At 62.9% G+C, this 23,783-nt stretch overlaps 1 protein-coding gene across 1 annotated transcript; it reads right to left on the bottom strand.

Moving 5' to 3' along the window:
* Positions 1–10,778: 10,778 nt before the first annotated feature.
* On the bottom strand, positions 10,779–21,471 carry IHH (Indian hedgehog signaling molecule). Its single transcript, XM_050900353.1, has 3 exons — positions 21,169–21,471; positions 14,678–14,939; positions 10,779–11,440 (listed from the first exon to the last, which is right to left on the bottom strand). Exons 1-3 carry the CDS (start codon positions 21,469–21,471, stop codon positions 10,779–10,781), a joined length of 1,227 nt encoding a protein of 408 aa, XP_050756310.1.
* Between the last annotated feature and the right edge of the window lie 2,312 nt (positions 21,472–23,783).

Here is a 23,783-nt window from a genome sequence, read left to right as displayed (position 1 = left end):
TAGATGAAGACATGACCCGTGTTGGGGCTGTGTCTTGATTTCCACCTAACTTGTCATTTTGGCTGTTCCTAGACACACAATTTAGCACCAGGTCCTTCTGGTGGGTTGTGGTCACCTCCTGCCTTCAGCCATGTCGTGGTTTAACCCCAGCCAGCAACTAAGCACCATGCAGCCGCTTGCTCACTCCTCCCCCCTCCCAGTGGGATGGGGAGGAGAATCGAAAAAAAGTAAAACTCATGGGTTAAGAACAGTTTAATAACTAAAATATAATAATAACAACAATAATAAAATATAATAACAACAATAATAATTGTAATGAAAAGGAATAACACAAAAAGAGAGAAATTAGACCCAAGGAAATACAAGTGATGCACAATGCAATTGCTCACCACCCGCTGACTGATGCCTGAGCAGCGTTCCGCCCCTCCCAGCCAGCTCCCCCCAGTTTATATACTGGGCATGACGTTCCATGGTATGGAATATCCCTTTGGCTAGTTCGGGTCAGCTGTCCTGGCCATGCTCCCTCCCAGCTTCTTGCACACCTGCTTGCTGGCAGAGCACAGGAAACTGAAAAGTCCTTAACTTAGTTGTTGGTAAGTAGCGCTTATCCTAAAACATCAGAGTGTTATCAACATTATTCTCACACTACATCCAAAACACAGCACTGTACCAGCTACTAGAAAGAACATTAACTCTATCCCAGCCAAAACCAGGACAAGCCAATAGAAGTTACCTTTGAGACAGTGACTGATGCAGGAACTGGAGTGCTTAGCCCATCCCAGAGAGGTGGCAGGAACCCTGATTTCTGCCCAGGCTATAGCTTTTAAGCCTTGAAAGAGCCGTCCCCAGGATGGCTGTACCTGCTTGCTAAGCATTGATTACTCCCCAGGTCACAGCCCCCAGGGCTTTCGATCTTTAGAAATTACTTCACTGTAAGAGACCTACAGTGCAACCTTGTTTAAAGCATCTCTCATGAAGCAGTGGATCTTGCAGCACTCTGAAGTCCCAAACCAGCCAGTGTAGAAATACAGCTCAGAAGCATCACCAATGCTGGAGACAGGCTGTAAGCCTGCTCACAGGTGTTTTCCCAGCCATGCCCCCATGAGAGGGGCTGCACAAGCGTCCCACTCCCATCCGTGCTCTGCAGCCTCCAGCCCAGGGCAGGCTGAGCCCCCGGTGAGAAGCGCTGTGTGTAAGAGCCCCTGGTCTGCCCCAGTTTGGAGTGTCCCAGGTTTTGTGGGAGCCCTGACTACTGCCCGCAGCAGGATGCTGCCCTTCCCCTGCCCCTTGCAGCAGGGCCACCTGCTATCTCTGGAGTCTGGGAAGCCACAGGAGGCTGGTGGGAAGGTAAATAAACTGCCAGCCCCGTGATGATTTGTGGCTAAATGAACAGTTGAAGTTACCTGTGAGTGGGCCAGGGCCCATTAACCAACCAGGTAATGGGTCTTAATCAGCCCCACAGTGGTGGGAGCTGAGCCCAGCCTGTGTCAGACCTGGCACAGCCGGCTCCAGAGTTCCAGGCTGCTTGGTGGCCGTCCCCTCTGCAGAAACGCTGGCAGAGGCATCCACACCACGGTCGTGGGAGCAGAGCAGCCGTCCGCAGAACCCCACAGAAATGCTCGCAGGGCTCCTCACCTGTCTTTAGGGGTCTCCCCCTGCTCTGGTGATGGCAGGAGACAAGTACCAGGCAAGTCGCTGGAGGCACCTCCCTGCCTGCTTCCAGGGGTGCTCTGCTCAGTCTCTGCCATTCCCTGTTCCTGCCTGCATCCCCTCCCGTGTGGGTCTGCCTGCTCCTGCCCACCCCAGGGACTTCTGAGCCAGCCACAGGCTCCCGAGGGCTTCTCCATCCTGGCACATCAGCTGCTAGGTCCGGCAGGCAGGGATCCATCCTGGAAGGCAGAAATCCCTGTGCCTCTGTCCCCCTGCCTCTGCACAGGCTTGGTGGAGTACACAGCTCCCCCTGCCCACCTTACCCAGCCTTCACACCTCCTTCCGCACCGAGCCCCAGGTACCTGCCCCAAGCGAAGGGGTTACCAGGCAAAGCAAACATGGCTCAGTCCCTCCTAGACAGGCCTCCTGCAGGGATTTCTGAGCAGCTGTTTGTTTAGCCAAGCAATTCCTCAAATAAGCAGCCCCATCTCTGATGGGACGTGGCAAGGCTGAGCAGAAAAACATGTTAACAGCTCCCATCCTGGAGCACGGGGATGGCAAATGGGCACGGGAAGGCTTGCAGGGCAGAGAGGGTGCCTGTCCCCAGCAGAAACAGCCAGGGCAGCTCTGAAGTGTCACACCTGATCCCAGCACATGGCCACTGCAACAAGCTGGGGCACCAGCATCCTGCATGATCAGGCCATACGGCTGCAGGGGACAGGCAGGGGATGCCCTAGGTCTCCCCTCTATTAGCTCTTGGCTTGGCTTCCCAGGATGCAGCGATGCACTGCGGAGATGCTCAGGCTCGGGGACAGATGGCTTGTCCCATTGTAAACACATGGCTTGGAGAGACAGGGACACACAGTCAGCTCAGATCCGTTTCTTGCAAGGACCCAGGGTCTGACTGCTACTTTTCCAGTCCCATTAGCCCCTGGCCCCTTTCCTCTTAGATCCTGAAACACCATGAGCCCACAGTACCCACCCAGAGCTCTCCTCCATCCTACTGCCCCCAAAATGAGCTCTGGCAGCACCTGGGCTCATTCTCAATGTCTGTCCTCACCCCAGGCCTCGGCTTTTGCGAGGAGAGGCTAAACAGCCAGCATCTCCCATAGCACAGCACCATCCAGGAAAGCAGGGAAGTGACAGAAAGCACAGCATCCCTCCTGCTGCTTCCCTATACCCCCGCTCCCACAGCCCTTGCCCAGCACATTGTGTCCAGTGCCATGCATCCCTGGCACAGCCAGGCTGTCCTCCCCCTGGCACCCCCATCGCTGGGCACACCAGGGGATCCTCCGTCCCTGCTTTTTCCTGTCACCTCCAGGATCTTCTGTTTTCGCTTCACTGGGACTTGTCCCAAGGCCAGAGCTGCTCCCTGGGAGGGGAGGGAGCCAGGGCTGGGCTCGGGGGGAGCAGCACAGGGATGGGTACAGGGTGACCCCCCTAGCAGCACAGCCTCACCTCTTCCCTGTTAATGGCCTTTCCATGGAGTCAGCTCCTAACCTGCTCCCAGAGTGACCGGATAAATCAGCTGCTCCTCCCAGGACCTTGGGCTCTAATTAATGTCAGCTCATTAACGAGATAACGGCCATTTATTACCCTGTCTCCCTGGCTGCTGATTAACCCTTTCCCAAGGGGGAGGGGGGGTGTCAGGGGGTGGTGATGCCATGGGACAGGTATGGCGGGAACAGGTGACGTCTCTGCAGTGAGACCCAGGGACACCTCAATAAGGGGGGGACAGATGGAGGGACAGGCAAGCAGGACTGCAGAAGGGCCTGAGCGAGGGACGGATGGGACAAGGAATGGTCAGGACACTTGGGTTTTATTCGTAGTAGTATGGTAAGGGCTCGGTGGATTAAAGCCTTGAAGGAGCTGCCAAGACTCATGGGCTCCCCCTGGGCTGTCACCGTGGCCTCTAGCACATCCCTGTACCTCAGTGTCCCCACGTGTCCCTACCCCAGCTCATGGGGGAGAGCATGGCCGAGACCTAGAGCTCAGCACAAAACCTCTGTGCAACCCTGGCCCTCAGCCCCTCTTTTGAGGAGTGGCCACACAGTCCCACAGCCGGTGGGAAGCCACCAGCGTGTCCTTGCATCTAGAGGCAAAAGCAGCCCCACCTCCATCTCCCCGGGCACTGCCTGAGCCACAGAGCAGTGGGGCAGGATGATCTGCCCTGGGGCAAGAGGGAGCCTTTGACTTGCCCTTGACCTGGGCCTGGGTATGGAGGGCAGGAGCAAGGGAGCTGGGGTGGGCACGGTGCCCCCGCCCCGCAGTCCAGCACCAGGCTGCGGGGGCTAATGCTCTCCGTACATCAATCACGCTGCTCGGCGGCTCCCTATTAGCGGGAGCAGCGGCTGGTTAATCAGGCTGAGGGCTTCGGCTCGTTAAGCTGACACCTCCGTTGCGAGAGTGAGACATGGGGGCATGCAAGGTGCCACTTATTTATTTTCTTCTTTCCCAGGGAATATATTAAACAAATTAAATTCCTGGAGCGTTGGGTCAGCACAGCCGGCTCTGCGCCTGTCCCAGCTCCACCTAGCTCAGCCATGGGGAGGGGACTGTGGTCCCCAGCCTGCAGCAAGCCCCCAGCACTGCTGCAGGGCCCTGCCCCCCCCCCCCCCCCGCCTCCCTAGCCCCTCGCAATAAGACACAGCCCCCCTATTCCCCCTATTTCCCTCCCTGGGCTGTGCTGCAACTGCGGCTGCTCGGCGGTGCTGAGCGTGGTTAGGAGGGCAGCACCCTCCTGCTGGAAATGCAGACCATGATTTCGTACAGAAAGTCCCCCGGGAATCTGCTTGCTGTCCCTGAATGGGCTTCCTTGGCCCCGCAGGGAGGGGAGCTGTGGGGCAGCCTCTGGTGCTTTTGGGGCAGCTTGTAATGCTCCCTGCTCCAGGGAGAGCCAGGGGCTGCTTTCAGCCATAGCACCAAGCCTTTTTCTTTGCACTCTGGTATTGGGGACATCTGGGCTAGTGGCAGGCTGGCACTGCAAGGTCCCTCTGCAAGCAGGAGTGCTAGGAGGGAGTGCACTTATTCTCTGTAAAAATTGAGTCTCCATCACAGGACTCCAGGAGCTGGGGATTTAGAAAAAAACACTGTGCATCCCAAGAACAGCTTTCATGCCACGAGCATTAACATACTGGCATTGGCCTTAAATCATACAGAGCCGTGAGAACACAGGTCTTTGCTGAAGCATTCCCCTGCACTGGACTCTTCACCTGCTTCAGCATCAGTCACCCCTTCAAAACCAAGTGCTGTCCCTGCTCAAACCCCCTGAGGTTTGGGATGCTGTTTCCTCACTGCCAGGCTGCTCTGCTCCACCCCAGCACTGGCTGCATTTCAGCCCTGCTCTGGGTCTGGTTAGGTGACAGGCATGGATGGAAAACTTGCTGCAAATTAGTCATTAGTCCCCGGAATTATTTATTTATTGACCATTTGAAACTCTTCCCTCCATCACCACCTTTTCCCTCCCCATTCTTCCAGCAAAGTCAGTGGCAGCCTGTCCTGCTCTGCTGTCCCACCCCATCCCATCCCATCTTGTCATCTCCATTGCTTCACAGAGCCTGGTCCCTTCCACTCAACCTCAGTCCTTCAAGTGCCTCTTCATTTCAGGAACAGACCCACCTTTTGCTGGTGGAAGGGTGACTCCCTGGAGGTTAGTGAAGAATTAGAAATAATTTAATTTACCTCCCTGTTCGGGTGCTTTGATGAGCTGAAAGGCCCCTTGTCAGGCAGCGAATCCATCTTCCTCCAGCCTTACATCAAATTTCATTCACTAATTAGAAACTCCTGCCCCGGAGCGTGCTGCCCCCACCCCAGCCGCCCCTTCTCCCCACCAGCACCATTATGAAAATAAATCGTTCCATTAGCCGCATTGTTGTGGCTGTGGGGCCCAGCGCTGGGAGTTATTAGAGCAGGAGGGAGGGCGTTGGATTAAGACGAATGATTTATTAAGGAAAAGGACCCTGATTAGATTCTTACTCGTCCCCTGCGCGTGGGTGCATACTCACACACCCCCTGTCCCTACGCCCAGGGCACCCCAGAGCCGCTCGTGGAAGGTCAGTGCCGGATGGCTGCAGGGTTTCCCCGGGGCTGTATCCTGCTGGCTGCTCCCACAGCGCTGGGAGCCCCCAGTCTCATATTGGGACGGTGTACAAGGTAACGGCTGATGCCTGCTGCCAGACCCCCCCGCACGGTTCCCAGCTGCCTCTGCCTGCCCTTCCCTTGTACAGAGGGTGGGGGACCACCAGCGTCACCCCCAGGTCTGCGTGCCCTGCAGCGGGGACCCACCGCGGGTGCTGGGTGGGTCCTGCTGACCAGGGAGGGGATACAGGAAGGGAAAGGTGGGCTTTGGTGTGTTAGCTCCATACCCCATGCTGTGGGAGAGGGAGCTAGAGGTTGCCTCTCCAGCGGGAGGGTTGGCAGGGCTCACCCTGCGTGGGGGGAGAGGGTGTCAGCCCCCTCCGTGGGTCTGGGGTGCTAGCTGCACCAGGAGATGTAGGGTGGGCATTGCTGCAGAGGTGGGCACTGCCCCGGGGTGCCCGTGTCCTGTGGTCCTCACAGTACCCGTGCCGTCACCATGGGCCATGCACGTGTCCCCCGGCCTGTCCCTGGAGGGGACAGAGATCAGGGACACAGGGACACCTGGGTGCTCCAGACGCTGCCTGGGATATAAAGTATCCAGGCTGGAAAGAGAGTAATTTGGGGGATTGGATGGCAATGCTGAGAGCTGGGGGGTGTCCAAGCCCGGCCGGTGAGGTGGTGGGCATGTGTCTGTCCAGGGGACAAAGGTATGTGTAGGAGGTGGACGTGTGCATCTGTCTGTCTGTATCTGTACAGGCACAGCGGGCTGTGGTGTGACTCCCAGAGGCTGCTGCCTGCTAAAGCACCTCATCCCTGCCCGGGGGAAGCTGCCAAGCGCAGGCAGAGGGGCTCTGGGGAGGGGCAGGCAGCCCCTGCAATGGAGGGGGCGCTCCCAACGCTGTCCCCACATGGGTGCCACGGTTGAGAGAGGGGAAGGAGGTAGGGGGCAGAGGGCGAGGTGGTGGAGGCGTTTGGGGCGCAGGATGGGCTCCGCTGCCCGCTCCTGTGGGCCCGGGGCCAGGGTGCTGGGACCCCCCCGCTGACAGTGCTGCAGAGAGCAGGGTCCTGCCCCTGCACCCGGAGCAGCAGCACTCCGAAAAGCCATTAAGCTAAATTAAGCTAATGCAAGTGAGAGTGGGAGGCTGGTACGGGCTCCCTCTGTGGGCACCCGCGGGCTGACAGTGTGCGGGGCTGAGCCGGGCTGGGCAGCCTCTCCTGGGCTTTTTGGGGGGGGCGGCTATGGGTCGGTCTGCCCTCACCAGGAGGAGGATCCCCGCAACCTGCTGTACCGATGCCTGCAGGCCCAGATATTTAGGGGTGATGCCCCCCATCACCATGACAGCCCAGGCCATGGGGACCTGGTTGGACCCAGAGCTCCCAGATGATGGGGACAAACCACCTCCTTGCCCGGAGATATTCCCCCCTCTGCGGGGAAGGTTTGGTCTTAGAGTCCCACAGGATCCCCATCCTGCTGTCGTCTCCTGCCAATGCCACTCAAAGGTGCAGTTCCCCACAAACAGGAGATGCTTTTGGGGTGCTCCGCTCCCACTCCCCGAGCCCCGACGCCCCCCACCACCCCTTGCCGGGACCCCAGCACCCAGCGTGCCAGCCTGGGCTGGGAGCAGTGTTGGCTGGTGCTGCCACGGCAGAAGGCCACGGCGCCAGGGACAGACGGGAGAGGCGGGGACGGGGACAGCGTCCCCCCTTGTTAACAGCACTGGACCCTGTAGCCTTTTCAAGGCTCTGAATAGGGGGTGGTACCTCTCCTCCCCTGAATTTGGGGCCAGGGGGATGTTGGCGCTGGTTTAACACACTCAGACAGGGCTGGATGGAAGGGGGGGGACGACAAGCTACCCCAGATGGGAGCATGTGGGGGGTTTCTCCTGCCGCCACATGCCCTTCCTCTCCCTCCTGCCCACCATTCACATGGTAATGAGGACAAATTGATGGAGAGACATCCATTGTGGTACCCTGCAGCCCGGCCCTTCTGCCGGCCACCCACCAGCATCCCCATCCATCACCACCCAGCTGGGACCCTGGTGGAACTGCCCCGCCTGGGACGGGGCGGGGGACATGGGGTTGCTTCAGGTGCCCATGAGCAGTGGGGCAGCCCCGAGGCTGCCCTGGCTCTCCTGGGGCCGAGTGACAAGAGAGGGGGGGCACATCCAGGGAAGGAAGAGCCCCCCATAAGTCCTGCCTGTCAGCTGGACATCATTTTGTCCTCACCATCCTCATCATGGGGCTTTATGGGGTTAGGGGGGAGTTAATGGGGCTTCAGAAAGACCCCAGAATCTTATTTATGGGTGTCCCCCCTTCCTCTCACTGCCCTGGGGCCAGCCCAGAGACAAGACCCCCCCACTTTCCCTGCTTCCACCCCAAAGCAGCCCCCCAATACCCTGCAGCATCCTCCTAATGGGGCAAAGAGCTGTTCTTCCATACTCATTGATACCCTAAAAACCTGGGCCTGGAGATGGGCTGCCCACAGCACCATGGGGCACCCCAAAGGGCACATCCTCTCCCCATGCATCCCCTGCCTCTGGCTCCCCCCACTGTGCCTGCGACAGCAGCCTGATTGAAATTTCACTCCATAAAGCGCCTCTCGAAAGCCTGACCCTGTGGCCCCCCTGGGGACCAATTTGTCCTTCTCTGTAATAAGAACCTAATTAAATTAGCTCAGCCACCTCACAGAGCCCTTAAATTAGCCGTGGTGATGAAGGCCCTCGCTGACAGCCTGCTGCCAAATTGCTCCGCACTCGCCATGCTGTGGGGTCCAGGGAAAGCCCTGGGGGGACCCCGCTCCCAGCCCCCCTGGGGAGACCAGGGCAGGGCAGCTTGTTGATGGGGCAGGGGCTGCACAGAGGGGTGCATGGGTGGGACAGGTATGGGGAGGCTGTGTGGGGTGTTGGCTGATGGTCTTCCCTTCTGCTGGCATTGGGATGGGGTGGAGGGGGGACAGGGCTGGCAAGGGGCAAGGGGACAGAGCCAGCAGTGACTAGTGCTAGTGACATTGGCTACCCAGTGTACAGGGTAGGGGATCCATCTTCTCCAGGAGCACTGGGTTAGTGGGTGTTGTGGTGATGGAGATGGTGGAGAAGGGTGTCCCAGCATGGCCAGGCACTGGGGCGATGGGCCCAGACTGGGATAGAGAGCTGTCCCTGGCAGTCCCACGGTGGCTGTCCCTCCTACATCCTGCCCCACTTGCCCTAGTTTCCAGGTGGCCCCAATGACAGCTTGGTCCCATGTAGGCTGGGTCACTCTCACAGCCTCCGGCTGCCCACCTGCCCTGGGTATGGGGGAGTGGGGAGGGAGAGCTTGCCCTTACTGGTGGGGGGCACCGGGGTGGCCAAGTCTTGCTCCTAGAGAAGCGCAAGGTGCCCTCTAGCCCTGCCTGCCGCATTTATGATGAGCAGTAAGCGTCCCCGATGCCTGCCTGCCCTCCCCACACCAGAGCTCGGAGTGCCTGCCTGGGAGACGATGGATTTATTGGGCCGTGTCTCCGACCAGGAAAGGTACATCCAGTGAAGAGACAAAAATACACCTGCCGTCGGCCATGCTCGCGCTCTCTCACTTCGCCCTGGACAACAATCACCATAAAAACTGTGTTTTAAAATAATCTTTAAATAATTTCTGCTTTTTGTTTAAAAAAAAAAAATCCCCCCCCCAACCAAACAGCTTTCCCCCCATGCCCATTCCCATCTCACCCTGCACGCGCCCACGCTGCCTCCCACCTATGGTACATATAAAGAGCAGATAAATAAATAAAGATGCGTGATGCTGCAGGGGGGACACGGGTCACAGCCCCCCTCCAGCCCCCTCACCTCTGCTAACATGGAGCCAGGGGAGGCTGAGGCTCTAGCTAGGATTTGGGGGGGGGACCATGGCTGCAGCTCTGATGGGACTCCCCCAGGTCCTGGGAGCAGGTGAGCAGCAATGAGTTACCCTGAGGGTTTGGGGTGCTGGGGGGTCAGGGAGGTCAGGCCAGGCGGAATCTGGAGCTTGGGGAGGTTTTTTCAGCTTTGGGGTGGGAAAGACATGGCTTTGGGCTGAGCCAGCTCAGGGTGGGATGCCAGGAAGGCAAGGGAGGGAGCGCTTTCTCCCCAGCCACTTTCCTTCCCCCGGCTCCAGCAGGCTGGGGCTGCAGCCCTGGCTCCCCCCACCCCTGCTCCCACCAGTGCGTGCCCATGCCTGGCTGGCACTCGCACCCTCCTGCCCGCACGCCTGCCTCTGCAGCCCCCTCTTGCCAGCCAGAGCCCCCGTGCTCTCACAGCGTCCTCAGGGGCATGCCCAGCTGGGTGGCTACAGTGCTGGCTTTGGGCAGAGCTTGGGGTCCTGCTCCCCAGTCTCTCGCTCCATCAGCACTCGTGTCACCAAGCCAGGGGTCTCGTGCCAGAGCTGTGCCAGCCCCTCCAGCCCTGCCCATGCTTGGGCACCCCAGGCATATAGGGGCTGGTTTTGGGTGCCCCCCTGCACCCCCAGTCAGGGCTAAGGGCAAGGCACAGTCCCAGTACCTGCGTCACCCTCCTCCCAGCTGCCATGTCCCAAGGGTGGGAATGGCATCTCCTGCCCTCCCACCCGGGCTGTCCAGCAAAGGGCTCTGGGGCCCCTCTCCCAAAGCCTCCCGACTGGGTGCAGGCAGGCTGGGAGCCCCGCAGGAGCAGCCTGCAGCCAGGGGCTCTCTCCTCTTCCCGCTCCCCCTCATCTATCAGACCTCCGTCATTAGCTAATTCTGCACACGCACACACACATCACACGCACACACACAAATAGCAGCATGTGGATCCAACCGGGGACACCCCCATGTCCGGGGGGGGACCCTTTGTGCCTCCTCACTGCCCCCAGGAACAGGGGGTGAGGAGGGGGTGGTGGGCATGGAGGAGGCACACCGGGGAGCCCCGGTGCCCCTCAACCAGGAGGTGGCTGTGCCCCGAGCAGTCAGGGCTGGAGGCAGCTCCCCATGGGCACCCAGCTTTGGGAGGGGGTGCTGGCCCCTGGTGAGCCGCCCTGCAGCCACCACCTCTGCCAGCAGCGCCGGCCGTGGCCGGGGCGCACCCTCAGCTCTCTGCCCGGGGTACCCCCAGTGGGTGGAAGCTGTCGGGGGGCAGGAGCAGCCTGCCCAGGCGGTAGAGCAGCCCCGAGTACCAGTGCACACCGTCCCCTTGCGCCCCTGGCCACCCCACCAGGCTGTGGTAGAGCCGGAGCGGCCAAAAGGCCAGCTGCGCCAGATGTTGCTCCTGCACCAGGGCAAAGCACGAGGCCACCACACCGTCCACCACCAGCGTCCCGTGGCGCGTCAGCGGAGCATAGGCTCCCACGTCCCTCCGGTCCCGCACCCCCACCACCTCGGCGGGCTGCAAGCCGCCCCCCCCCGCCGCCACCAGCACGAAATGTCCGGGGCGCACGTGGCTGGCAAAGGTGGGGCGGAAGCGGGCGGCGGGCGCCGAGGCGTTCTCGGCCACGAAGAGCAGGTGGGTGGGCGTCAGGGCCAGGTGCCGGGGCGGCTCCCGCGTCTCGATGACGTGGAAGGAGGTGAGGGCGCGGGGCTCCTTGTCCAGGAAAGCCAAGAAATCGCTGTAGGTGGGCCTGCCCGCCCCATCCATCGCTAGCACCCGCTGGCCCGGGCGCAGTGCCCACAGCGGCATCCGGGCACCGTCCTCCAGCGTCGCCAGCGCCCGCCCAGGGAAGCAGCCCCCCGTCTTCGCAGCGGCCGAGTGCTCTGCGCGGGGAGAGAGAGGAGAGGAGGGTTACCCATCTGCCAGACCCCCAGCATCTCCCCTCCACGACGCACAGAGACCCTTCCAGGCTGCCCAGCTTTGCCCACCCAGGGATAACCCTGCCCTGGCATCACCAACATGCATGCGTCCCCTACACACCCCCAGCCACCAATCCAGCCTCCCTGGACACCTGTTCCCCCAGCCACCATGTCACTGGGGGTGGCACCTGGGGGCTCAAGCCACGCATGGTGGCACCTGCTCCCTGCTGTGGTGCCAGGGCGCTGGGACTGCTCTGCAGAGCCCGGTCCCGAAACCCGCCTGGCAGTGGGAGCGGGGCACAGCCACAGCCCCAAATGCACACGGCAGTGCCAGGGGGCACCCGAAGCTTGAAAGAGGGGAGGCAGAGCCCTGAGCCGGTGGCAGGCTGAGGACCAGAGTGCCCGGTCGCACTCTGCATGCCCACAGCATCCCCATCCCCTGCAGTGCTGGGCCTGCATACCGCTGGGGAGGATGCTACAAGGAACGGCGCAGGGTGCAGCACCCTCCCCGAGCACTGCAGAAGCCCTCCACCCCATGCTGCAGCTCTGCTCCCTTCTCCCGCCTGCTCGCCCCTGCACTGCTGATGCCAGCCGACCCTCTCTCTGAGCTGCAGGGAGATGTCACAGCCTGTGGCCATCATCAGGCAAAAGCCACCACCCTCCGGGGCAGGGCTTTGCTAGTGGTTGTCACAGGGTAAAGCACCCAAACTCTCTTGGGCTTGTCCCCTGGGATGGTGGCACAGTGGTCGTACCCCTCCCCAGATGAAAAGATGCAGCAAGTCACCAAGTGTCGCCAGGGGCCCATCCTGGCACTTAGCAGGGGAACCCTGGCTTCCCAAGGAACGGTGCTCAGCTCCCACAGCAGCCCCGGTCCCCCAAGCCCCAGCAACCCCTTTCTTAGTGTCTATATGATGCCCTCCCACCATCTGCCAGGGGCATCTCATTTAGGGTCCTGCTCCTGGCCCTGCACAGTCCCAGCCTCGAGCTCCCAGCCCCACTCAGGGCCTTCTCCCAACTCCCTCATCTAATCCCTGAGTGTCCCCACCCAGATGGCACTGCCTCCCATCACTCCCCAGCTTTGGGCAGAGCCAAATCCCAGCCCCCAGGCCCATGAAGAGAGGCATCCATCTCTGGGACAGAATCCTTTTATTGCTCAGATGAGGTGCAGTGTCCGCCCCGTGCCTGCCCCGGAGGTCAGGTCCCAAATCCTGCACCCCACATGCCCGGGCAGGCAGCAGAGCTGTGGGGAGGGTCTGGCAGGAGGGTGAGAAGGGCACCTGGCAGACGCAGGGGGCACAGGCACTGGGCATGGAGGGGTGCGCGGGTGCAGGGGGGGAGCCGAGGAGACACAATACATACAACAGGCCACGCGGCCATCCATACAAAAATAAAAGCCATTTACTAAGAGGAAGGGGCAGCCCGGCTGCCCTCTGTACACAGCTCTGGGGGGGTCAGGATACGCACCCCACAGCCTCCACCACGCACCCTTGGGCTCCCCTTGGCTTCGGGGATAAATATGGGGGACCCAGAGCCCCAAGGAGCCGCTGTGGAGCAAGGGGGCTGTGGCCAGCCTCCAGAAGCCCTCCAGGACCTCAGGGCCCCAGTCTGCTGCCTGGGTCACAGCATCTCTCTTCGGTTGGTCCAGGGGAGCATCCCAGGATTCAAGAGCCTCCGTCCTTCTCCAGGGGCACAGCCCCACTCCTCTGGCCAGCCCCAAGGCTCTGGGGTCATGGTCCTTGCTTCAGAGCCTGGCCCCACTCCTCTGGCCAGCCCCACAGGGTGCCCTGGGGCACGGGAGCCCTGGTCCTTCGCCCACGCTTTGTCCCTCTTCTTCGGGGGCGCGTCGCTCCCTCTCTGCGGTGAGGTTGCCCCACCTCCATCGCCGGCCGGCGTTGCGCCCGTCCTGGCATCAGCACGGGGGAGTGGGTCAGCGTGGGGGGCCAGGCTGGCGTCTAGGGGTGTCGGGCCGCTGGCTGCGGGCTAGGGCGGTAGGACAGGCAGAGTGCGGTGGGAGCCGAGCCCGGGGACAAGAGACGTGGAGCAGCACTGGCGCCAGCCCCGGCACCACCGCGGCACGGTGCGTGGCACATGGGTGTGTGGGCATGTCTGTGGGCATGTGTGTGCAGCCACAGCCCTCTTCCTGTGCGTGTGTGTGCGTGTGCAAGCCTCTGTGGGCAGGCACAGTTCTCCGGCACGGCAGCCATGTGCCGGCACAGTGCCGGTGTGTGTGTACATGCAGCCACCGAGGCTGCCTCTGTGTCCACGCAAGCCCACGCACAGGCAGAGCCCTTCCTAGCCTGTCGCGACATGGGCACGCAGGCGTCCGGGTAGCAGCACGGCCCTCTCCTGGCGTGCGGCCGCGGGGTGTGTGTGGCCCTGCGTGGCCGGTGCCGTGCGTGGGCCACTGCTGCCCTCTGCCGCACGCAGCCAGCGCGGCCGCTCCGGCGGGACCTGCGCGGGGCCCGGGGCTGCAGCATCCCGGGCACGGCAGCTTCTCCCCGGGCTGGGAGGGGGGGGCGGGCCTTGCACCCCACGCAATCCCGTCCCGGCCACGGGCAGGGCCTGAGAGCAGCCATCCCCCCCTCACTGCACCGCACGGGGGAAGCGAACACCACCAGCGACGATAGCACCCCTCACTCCAGTCCAGCTGCCTCTGCCCCCAGCACCCCCAGCACTGCTCCCCTCTGCAGAAGACGCTACACAGCAGAGAGCTGATCCCAGGTGTCCTGGCCTGTCCCTGCCTGGGTGTCCCTGGCCCTGGCCAGTCAGGGCTGGAAGGATGCTGCTGCGACAGCTGGAGCTCAAGAGCAGCCGGCGGTGGAGGAGGGCAGGGCTGGATGGGGCTGAGCGTGGGCAGCTGGGCACTAAGGGACTGCAAGGGCAGAGGCAGGGGAGACAGATGCGATGGGCAGACTTTGGGGACAGGCTGGGGAGAAGGGGACGTGGGGTGGGAAAAGGAGGGGGGTAGAGAAGGTGGGTCAGGATGCAGGTCCATGGGAGCTAGATGGGGAATTTGCCCCATGGCACTGCTGGCCACAGGTCTGTGACTCACTCCCCACCCAACTGTCTGCCCCAGACAGGGAAATCAGGCTGCGAGAGCCAGCACCCCCCGGGAGCACCCCACCCAGCCAGCCAGGCTCCCCAGGCATGCCGCAACAGGGGGGCTGGCTCCTTACCCTGCTCACTGCCCCCCCGCCTTACCTGACTTGACGGAGCAGTGGATGTGTGCCTTGGACTCGTAGTAAACCCAGTCAAAGCCAGCCTCCACAGCCAGGCGAGCCAGCATGCCATACTTGTTGCGGTCCCGGTCTGAGGTCGTGATGTCCACAGCTCGGCCCTCGTAATGAAGCGACTCTTCCGAGTGGTGCCCGTCCTCGTCCCAGCCTTCCGTCACCCGCAGCTTCACCCCCGGCCACTGATTCATGACGGAGATGGCCAGGGAGTTCAGGCGGTCCTTGCAGCGCTGCAAGACAGAGGGGCAGAGTCAGTAAAAGCTTTTTGGAGGATGGGGTTAGCTGCCTGGTTGGCAGGTTGTATCCCACCATGCTTCCACAAAGCCTCTCTGAGTCCTCAGACCCTTTGGGGGCTTGTCCAGTGGAGGAAGATCTGAGAACATGAGGTGCCTTGTCCATCCCATGCCCTCCAGACTCCCCACAGTGCCCGATACCCCAGCATTTGACACAGCATCTCCCAAGGGTGTGCACCCCAACAGGGTACCCATCTCCTCCTCCATCTCTCCCCCAGTTCCTGGCTCATTGGGGTGCCTGTTGGGCAGCACAGCCTGGGCTGGGGTGAAACACTCTCTCTGCGCGCAGGACACCTGCGCTGTGCTAGCACTGCCCCAGGAGCTCCCAGCTGACAGGAGGAGGATGTGGGAGCTGAGACCCTGCTGCCTCCTGGCTGGGATGATCCCTCAGGGTCCCCAGCACTGTCCCCAGGCACAAATGAAACAACCTGCCCAGTCCTCAGCACAGCTCTCCTTGGTATCACTCCTCAAGTCCTGAGGCACAAGGACACAGCACTGGGCAGCCTCATAGCTTCATGCAGCCTCTGCTCACACGGGAAATGCCAAACCTGCCCAAGACCTCTGTTGTGCTGGAGCAGAAAGGATGTGGGGTGAAGCCTCACCACCTCTCCCTGCCACAAGGACTGAAAAGCCAGGGCTGAGGAACAGCAGCAGATCCCAAAAGCCCCAGACCTGGCGGACACAGAGGTCACATAAGCAAGGCAACTGCCCTGCCTCGTCCCCCCCTGCCGCAGTCCTCCCCAGCAAGCAGAGGGATGCCAGCCCCGAATGCCTGCACCACAGCCCTCACAGCCTCGCCCTGCGCTGCCCACTTCCCCCAGCCACAGCTGCATCTCAAGGAGGGACAAAGCCCTGGTGCACTTGGCTTGCAAAAGTACAGCCTGCACCTCTGGTCCCTTCCCCTGCTGCAAAAGGGATGGAGGAGAGCTAGAAAAGGTGTAGGAAAAGCAATATGGGAGCTTCTACACAAAACCAGGTGAATGGACTAGGACTGTGCAGCCTGGAAAGGAGATGCTGGGGGGTCCTGGAGAGCGCTGTAAAATCAGGGCGAAGGACAGAGCATTCATGGTCACGCATGAGCCCAGTCCTGCGAAGCATTAAATGAAATGACTGGGCAGCAGCCTAAAAACCAGTCACCACGGGGGATGTTTTCACGTGATGCCCAACTCAGCGCTGGAACTCCCCACCACGGGATGTCGTGGGTCGTGAGACACAGTCATGGCGAGCGTGAGCCAGGGCTATAAAACCCGATGCTGGCTACACCCCTGGGCTCAGAAATGCCCCAGCACTGCTTCCACAGGGAGTTGCCCCCTCAAAAATGTGGGGCCTCACCCTATCCCCAAGCATCTGCTCCTGTCCCGGGGAGGTGGGTGCTGCTGCTCTCAGGGAAGCCCGCTTGTGCTTGGCAGGGTCCGGGCCCCAGGAAGGGCAGTGCCAGGCAGGCCTTTGCCCTGCATGGGGTGGGGGAGCACCTCTGCCCTCGTCCCACGGCTCCCTGGGTGTGGGGAGATAAGCCAGGAAGGTGTTGGACAAACAGTTGCCAGGTGAGGGGAGGAGGAGGAGGGAGGGGAGCGACTTTTGTCCCCGTCCGACACCACCGTGGTGCCACTTGGCACATAGCACAAGCAGCTCCCAAGGTCCCTGGCCCCATGGGGACCCTGCAGAGAAGTCAGTAAGGGGGTTCAGGGCTGGAGGCAGGCAGGGAGTCCCTGATGCCACCCTGCATCCCCCCAGCCATCACTCCAGGCGTCCCCTTGCCGCTCCCACACCAGCACCCCGCTCTGGGCACCCCTCCTGCCCTCACTGCCAGCCCTTCTGTCCTCCAGGGGCACCCTGCCCGCACACAAACACCGAAACCCTCCAAGCCCTGTCCCCCAGGCAGGGACACTGCCTGCCACCAGCCCCTGGGGCAGGGCCACCTTTTCCTAGCGGGACCCACCTGGGCTGCCTTGTCCCCTGTGTGTGCCTCTCCCAGCGCAGCCCCAGCCTCTCCCAGCGCAGCCCCAGCCCAAGGGTCCCACCTTTCCCTCCCTGCCCGGGGCAGCACCCAGCTGCCTGCCTGCCCGCCCGACTGGGCGCACAGGGGCAGGCAGGGCCCCGGAGCACCCTGCCCCCGGGCTGCCGGGACGGGCGGCTCTGCCTGTGCCTTTGGTGGCCAGCAGGTGTCAGAGCACGGGCAGGGAGCGGGCAGGGACCGGCAGGGAGCAGGTACCGACGGGCAGGGAGCAGGCAGCGACGGGCTGGGAGCGGGGAGCGATGGGCAGAGAGCAGGTACCAAGGGGCAGGGAGCGGGCGGGGAGCAGGCACGGGCGGGCAGGGAGCAGGCAGCGACCGGCAGGTAGCAGGTACCAATGGACAGGGAGCTGGCAGGGACAGGCAGGGAGGGTCGGGGAGGGAGTAGGTATTAACGGGTGGGCAGCAGGCATAGGCGGGCAGGGCAGCAGCAGGCAAGGAGCAGGCATGGATGGGCAGGGAACAGGCAGCTATGAGGAGGGAGCAGGCAGGGATGAGCAATGATACGCAGGGAGCAGGCAGTGATAGGCAAGGGCAAGCAGGTGGGGATGGGCAGGGAGCAGGCACAGGAGGCAGGGGCAAGACAACAATGGGCAGGGATGGCCAGGGATGGTCAAGGAGCAGGCAGCAATGGGCAGAGAGCAGGTAGGGACAGGCACTGCCTGCCCAGGGGCTCTGCTGCCTGCACAGACAGGTAGGCAGGGACCAAGAAACCCACGAGCATGGGCTGTCCGCAGGCTCTGTGCTTGCTGGGGGCTGCAGGGAGAGCCCACCTCCTCCCCACACACAGCCCAGAGGGGCTACAGCATCCTCGGGGACCAGGGTGACCATGCCTGCCTGCATGGCATGGTTCCCCTCCTGCCTGGGGGTGAACACAAGGTCTTGCAAGGTGATGGCAAAGATGTGAAAATGCCACCATGGCCCACAGGCCCTGCGAGGCCCAGGCTAGAGTGGGATGTCCAAGCTCAGCCATGTGGCACTGAGCCCTGGCCACAGCTCACCAGCCCCAGAGCTGTTCTGGTGCCCAGCCGGGAGGCTGAAACCCATGCAACAGGCATATAGCAGGGTTTGGGGGGAAGACAGGTGGTGACAGTGTGTGAGGGGGAGCACAGCTTGTCCCTGTAGTGGTGCAGGTGACTGGGCACCCCCAGGCCACATGCAGGACAGGGCCTCGTGCCACCACGCTGAACTGGGTGGCTCTGTGCTGCCCCATGCACATCACGGTGGAGACCCCGGGGATGTTGGGTTGAGCTGAGCAGGGACGTTCTCCCCGCTGACCAACATTGGCATCTCCCTTCTCATGTCCAGACTGGGGACAGGAACATGTCCTGTGGGGGAAGCCAAACAGGCTTTAGGGAAGGCAGCAGGTCTGGAAGGAAGGGTACAGCTCCAAGATGGGGCACAGTCAGCAGGGACCCCAGGGCCATCTGAGGGGAGGTATGCAGGACACTCAGGTATGACCACAGTCTCAGCAGACGGGTTGCGGATGGCGTGTGCTTGGCCACAGCTACCCCCAAGTCCAGAGCCTGGCTGGGAGAAGAGGGGTCCCACTAGCATCTCCCCCCTAGGTGAGGTTTCTCCCAAAGGAAACGAAGAGTCCTATCCCAAGGTCTCCATGAGAAATTCCTCCCCACTGCAAGGATGGTCTCCATGCCAGTTGGGCCAACAGTGGCTGCAAGGGGTGATGGCTGGCATAGGGAGCGGCTTGGGGTTGGGACTCCATGGGGGCAGGGGGCCCGGGACATTCCTGGGCCAGGCTGCCGGGGAGAGGTGAGGCGGGCTCTGCCTCCAGCCTTATCTCAGCACCTCCGAGTGGGACCAGCAAGAGCAAACACATTGGAATTCTTGAGGAAGATGAAACGATAAAGGAAAGGCAGGCAGAGAGCAGCACTACCCACCCTCCCAAGCAGGCGGCATCTTCCGGCTGCCTGGGACACCCAGACCCTTGGACTTGGGGAAAGAAAACAGGTTTGAAGTGAGTCAACAGCAGTAAAAGCCAATGCACTGGGGGAAGGGACAAGGAGTTGGGTCAATGGCCTTTCCCAACCCATAGCAACACAGGGCATGGTGCCGGAGGCAGAGCTCCCATGTCTGGGGGCATCTCCCACAGTCAGGGGCCACAGGACAAGCCCAGAGGGCTGTGGGATGGCAGCAAGCTACCAGAAGTCATGCCACCTCCATAGCAATGGGCACAATTCCCTGCAGAGCTGCCCAAGGCACCATCTGTGCGTGGACATGTGGTGGACAGGGACCCTCCTGGGGGAAGAGCTCTCATTGGGGTAAGGCACCCCAAGAAGACCAGGATGCTTCCAGGTACCCTGCCAACAAGGCAGTGGGACAGTGGGAAGTGTGGGGCTGGCAGGTGGGACATGGAGCCCTCCCTCTCCCAGGGGGTGCCGAGGGGCACTGGCTGGGTTAGGGCAGGTGGTGGGAGCACTCTCAAGAGCAAACGCAGCCAGAAGTACTCTCCTGCCTCCAATTCAAGCAATATGATGTCACCCACTTCCTCGATGCACGGACCAGTGGAGCTCACCGCTTCCTCAAGTATCCCTGAAGCTCTTCCCCAGGGGATGCAGGCTCCAGCCCAGCCCCAGGGCTCCAGTCACCAGCAACCACGACTTGTGCAACTCCCCAAGCTTGATGCTCCCTCACAGGGGGTCTCGGTCCCTCTGCTGCAGTCCCCAGTCTAAGAACCACCCTGGACCACGGTCCCTGCCCTCAGGGACCTGCCCCTGGGACATGCGGGGTTGCAGAGCTGTCAAGCCAGCACCCAAGCAGCTTCTCCTCCTGCTGTTACTAACACCTCAGTCAGAAACCATGGCCAGAGCCCTGCTCAGTGCCTACCACCACGGCCACCCATGCTCACCCACCCACCAGCCCCAGATTGGGGGTGCAGTGGTCAGTGGGACAGCCCTGGCTGCCCCCAGCCTCCCCCGGGAGCTCGCTCGGGCTGTAACCCAGTGCTGAGGCTGGTGGCCAGGTTTCTTAGCAAGGCCGTGCGGCTCCTTATCTGCATTCCTGAAACCCTCAGGCATTCTCCTGGCAATATTAAAACACAGAGTAACCTTCGTCCAGCATCACCCCCCCCCGCTGCTGTCGTCTGTCCCCCCCACCCCTCCTTCCCGCTGGTCCAGGGCACTTGTAAGCTGACTGCAACAGGGCATTTGCAATAACAGGTTGTTCCCTTTCCCGAGCGCAGCAAGCAGCCCCCATCAGGCACCCTTCACCTTCCCACCCGAGACACGCGGGAAGAGGGGGCACTGAGGCATGGCACAGGGTTTTGGCGACAGAGTGGGGACAAGGTCAGCAAGGGCGCTCCTGGAGCCCAGCTTGCGGCTCTGCCTACTCCCCTCCCCGCCAGCACACCGGGCTCTGCTCTGTCCCTCGGCTCCAGTAGGCAGGCTGCCTGCTCTGCCAGCCGGTAGGCAGAGCAGAGGGGCAAGGGCAGGGTGGGTGCAGCGGGGCAGGGTGCTGCCCGATCAGGGAACAGCGCGGCACAGCGCTGCCGGCTCGGGGGCGGTTTGGCAGGATGCTGCCGGCTCGGGGGCAAGCGTGGCATGGCTCGGGGGCCACCAGGGCGGGCTGCTGCCAGCTTGGAGGGCAAGGTGCTGCCAGCTTGGACAGCAGGACATGGGTTGGGGGACAGGAGGGCAGGGTGCTGCCAGCTCGGGGGACACGGGGACACGGGTTGGAGTACAGCAGGGCGGGGTGCTGCCAGCTCGGGGGGCACAAGGGTACACCTCAGGGTGCAGCAGGCATGGGTGCCACAGGCTCCGAGGAGCAGCGGGGCAGGGTGCTGCCACCTCGGGGAACAGGGTGCTGCCGGCTTGCGGGGCAGCGTGCTGCCGGCTCCGGGAGCAGGGTGCTGCCGTATCACGGCGCAGCGTGCTGCCAGCTCCGGGTCCGACGCGCCCAGCCCAGCCGAAGGGGCAGCGCTTCGCAGCGCCCGGCGAAGGAAGATGCCCGCGCTGCACAGCCGGCAGCCTGGGCCGGGCACCGGGATGCCCGGGGCAGGACGGGGAAGCCGCAGCGCCGGGTCCCCCGCCGCTGCCCGCGCTGCCCCAGGAGAGCGGGGCGCAGGGCGCTCCCGGGCAGCCCCGGTGCCCGCAGGTGCCCGGCGCGGGGGTAGAAGCGGGCGGCGGCGGGGCCGTACCTGGGTCATGAGCCGGTCGGCGCCGGTGTTCTCCTCGTCCTTGAAGATGATGTCGGGGTTGTAGTTGGGCGTGAGCTCCTTGAAGCGCTCCGAGTTACGCGCGATCTTGCCCTCGTAGCGGCCGCTGGCCCCCAGCGTCTTCTCGGGGACGTTGGGGCTGAACTGCTTGTAGGCGAGCGGGATGAGCTTGCGGGGCGGGCGGCGGCGGCTGCCCACCACCCTGCCCGGCCCGCAGCCGCGCACGGCCGGCGCCAGCAGCAGCGCGCACCCGCTCAGCAGCAGCAGCAGCCGCGCCGGCTTCATGGCGCGCCCGGCGGCCCCGGGGCGGCCCGGGGGACCGGCGGCTCCGGGGGCCCCGCTAGGCTCGGCCGCCGCTCCCGCCGCCCGCCCCGGGGCTCCCCATGCGGCGCGCAGCCGGCGGGCAGGTGCCGGTGCCGGTGCCGGTGCCGGCGGCGGCGGCTGTGGCGGGGCGCGGCGGCTGCCCGGCGCGGGTGCGCTCTGGCTGCCCGGTACGGCGGGCTGGCGTCGGCCCGCTCTGAGCTGCCGTGGCCCGGCGGCGGCAATAAATAGCGAAGGGCCGTTTGTTTTGGCAGGCGAGCGGCCGCTTGCGGGGCGCGGGGCGCGGGGCTCGGCGCTGCCGGAGCCCCCCGCGGTTTGCGCCCCGGCGGTCAGCGCGGCGAGGCTGGAGCCGGAGCCGGAGCCGCCGCTGCCTCCGCTCCCCGGGCAGGAGTGAGAGGGGAAATTGAAGAGATCCGGGACCGGGAACCGCCAGGACCGCACCCTGCCCGTGTCCCAGCCTCTCAGCGCCCTCCCTCTCTCGCCTCCTCCCCGCGGAACCTGCCCCGGGCCGCCCGCAGCCTCCTCCCCCCCGGCCGAGCCCCGCGGCCCGCAGCCCACCCCGCCGGGGGTGCTCGCCGCCACCTGCCCCCCGGGGCAGCCCCGCCGCCGCCCCGAGGCGTGCCCGGCCCGCCGCGCACCCTACACCCCCCTCAGGGCGTCCCGCGGGGGCTCCCCCGCGGCGGCGTGGGCGCGGGGTGGCACCCCCGGGGCTCCGGCCCCCGCCGCGCCGCCTGCTCGCCAGGGGCCCGGGCCTGCGGGCGGGGATCAAACAGAGCAGGGAGGCAGCTGGTTGAAATTTAACCACAATATTCTCGCTCCCCATTGTTTCCAGGGAGGCCCGATATTTCCACAACAGGATTATGGCATCTGATTAACTCGCTGAGACAACAATGAGGGGCTGGGATGGGCTTCCCCTTCTAGCTGCCAAAAGGGGAAAGTAAATACAACACCCTGATTTCAGGAGCGAGGGCTTGCAGGGCGCCCCCGGTTCTCCCCCAGCTGTGTGCCGGGGAGGGGTCCGGCACGGCTCTGCTTGCACCCCCTCTGGCTCCCTAGGACCTTCCCAGGTGAGGCAGTGCCTTGGGATGCCCCTGTGCACACAACTCTCTCAGGGATGTCCCCTTGCCAGCTCTTTGGTGGGCACAGGGCATGGGTCACTCCTAGGGACACACAGAGAGGCCGGGCTGGAACAGCCCAGCCAGGAGTCCAGCTCTGCCTGCAGGGCTGTCCTGGCCTCAGCAGGTCCAAGCAACCTGGGCAAGAGGGACGCAGGCTGGGGAGCCAGTAGCACCCACGGGCTTGGGACACTGCTATCCAGTGGCCCCAGTGGACCATTTCCTTTGCAGGAGCTGCAGGCAAAGTGCAGCTGGCCAGAGGTGTCTCCATCAGGTTTTCGTACGCAGTAGCCACACTCCCTCAGGTTTTCATACTGGTTTTGGGTACCCAAAACCAGGGCCCAGAGCCTCTGTGAAGTTCTGCCACTGTGCAGGATGGTGAGGCTGTCCCACTGCTCCTGCACATGATGGAGCAAGAGGGTTTGGTCAGCAGCCCCAGGCCATCCCACTTCCAGATCTCTTCAGCTGATCCTTCCAGTGGAGCATCCTAAGGGCATCGGCAGAGAGAGCAGAGGGACCGTGTCACAGCACCACCCCTATCCCTGCCCCTGGCTTCCAAGGGCTGCAGAAGGGGCAAAGCTTTCTGTTCTTCACTGGCACAGGAAAATCGGAGCCTGGGCTAGGTCCACAGGGTCCTCCAGGCTGGTTTGTACTCCCACCAAAGGAATGAGCGCAGCTTCCCACTTTGCTCATCCCTGCCACAAGGGAGCGGGGAACAGGATTGTCTGTGATGGCGCTGGGTCCAGGGGTTGCAGCACATCCCCAGGGAGAAGTGCCCTATGGCTGCCAATGACTCAACCCAGACCTCCAAAAAACCTCTGCAGCCTGGTAGCATGCAGCGTGCACGTCACACGCATCTGTCCCCCTCCCAGCAGCTCCGGGCTGACAGCAAGCAGACTAGTCCAGCCCTTGCTGGTACAACATCCATGTCCCATGGAAGCCCAGGGCTGCAGACAGGGAGCTGGGTTTGTCCATGACAGCAGCTCCTACCCATGCAGGGGCCTCAGCATCCTCCACCAGCTCTGGCCACAGCGAGCAGTGACAGTATCCTGTCACTGGGTGCAGAGTCCATCACCAATCCATGCAGCATTCCCAATGTTAGCCCGTGTCACTGCCAGGCAAAGCCCACTGGCACATGGAGCCAAGTGGGACAGGAGCCCC

Source organism: Gymnogyps californianus, chromosome 7 (genome assembly GCF_018139145.2).
Source record: "Gymnogyps californianus isolate 813 chromosome 7, ASM1813914v2, whole genome shotgun sequence".
Lineage (NCBI taxonomy): Eukaryota > Metazoa > Chordata > Aves > Accipitriformes > Cathartidae > Gymnogyps > Gymnogyps californianus.
This window is presented reverse-complemented; position numbering and strand designations above follow the sequence as displayed.

What these genes read in the sequence shown, in the direction of transcription:
- IHH (XM_050900353.1), bottom strand. Translation starts at nt 21,471, where the DNA reads ATGAAGCCGGCGCGGCTGCTGCTGCTGCTGAGCGGGTGCGCGCTGCTG. An exon ending in CCGACCGGCTCATGACCCAG is followed by an intron (nt 14,940 to 21,168) that starts GTACGGCCCCGC and finishes TCTGTCTTGCAG; the next exon opens with CGCTGCAAGGACCGCCTGAA. An exon ending in CCACTGCTCCGTCAAGTCAG is followed by an intron (nt 11,441 to 14,677) that starts GTAAGGCGGGGG and finishes CTCCCCGCGCAG; the next exon opens with AGCACTCGGCCGCTGCGAAG.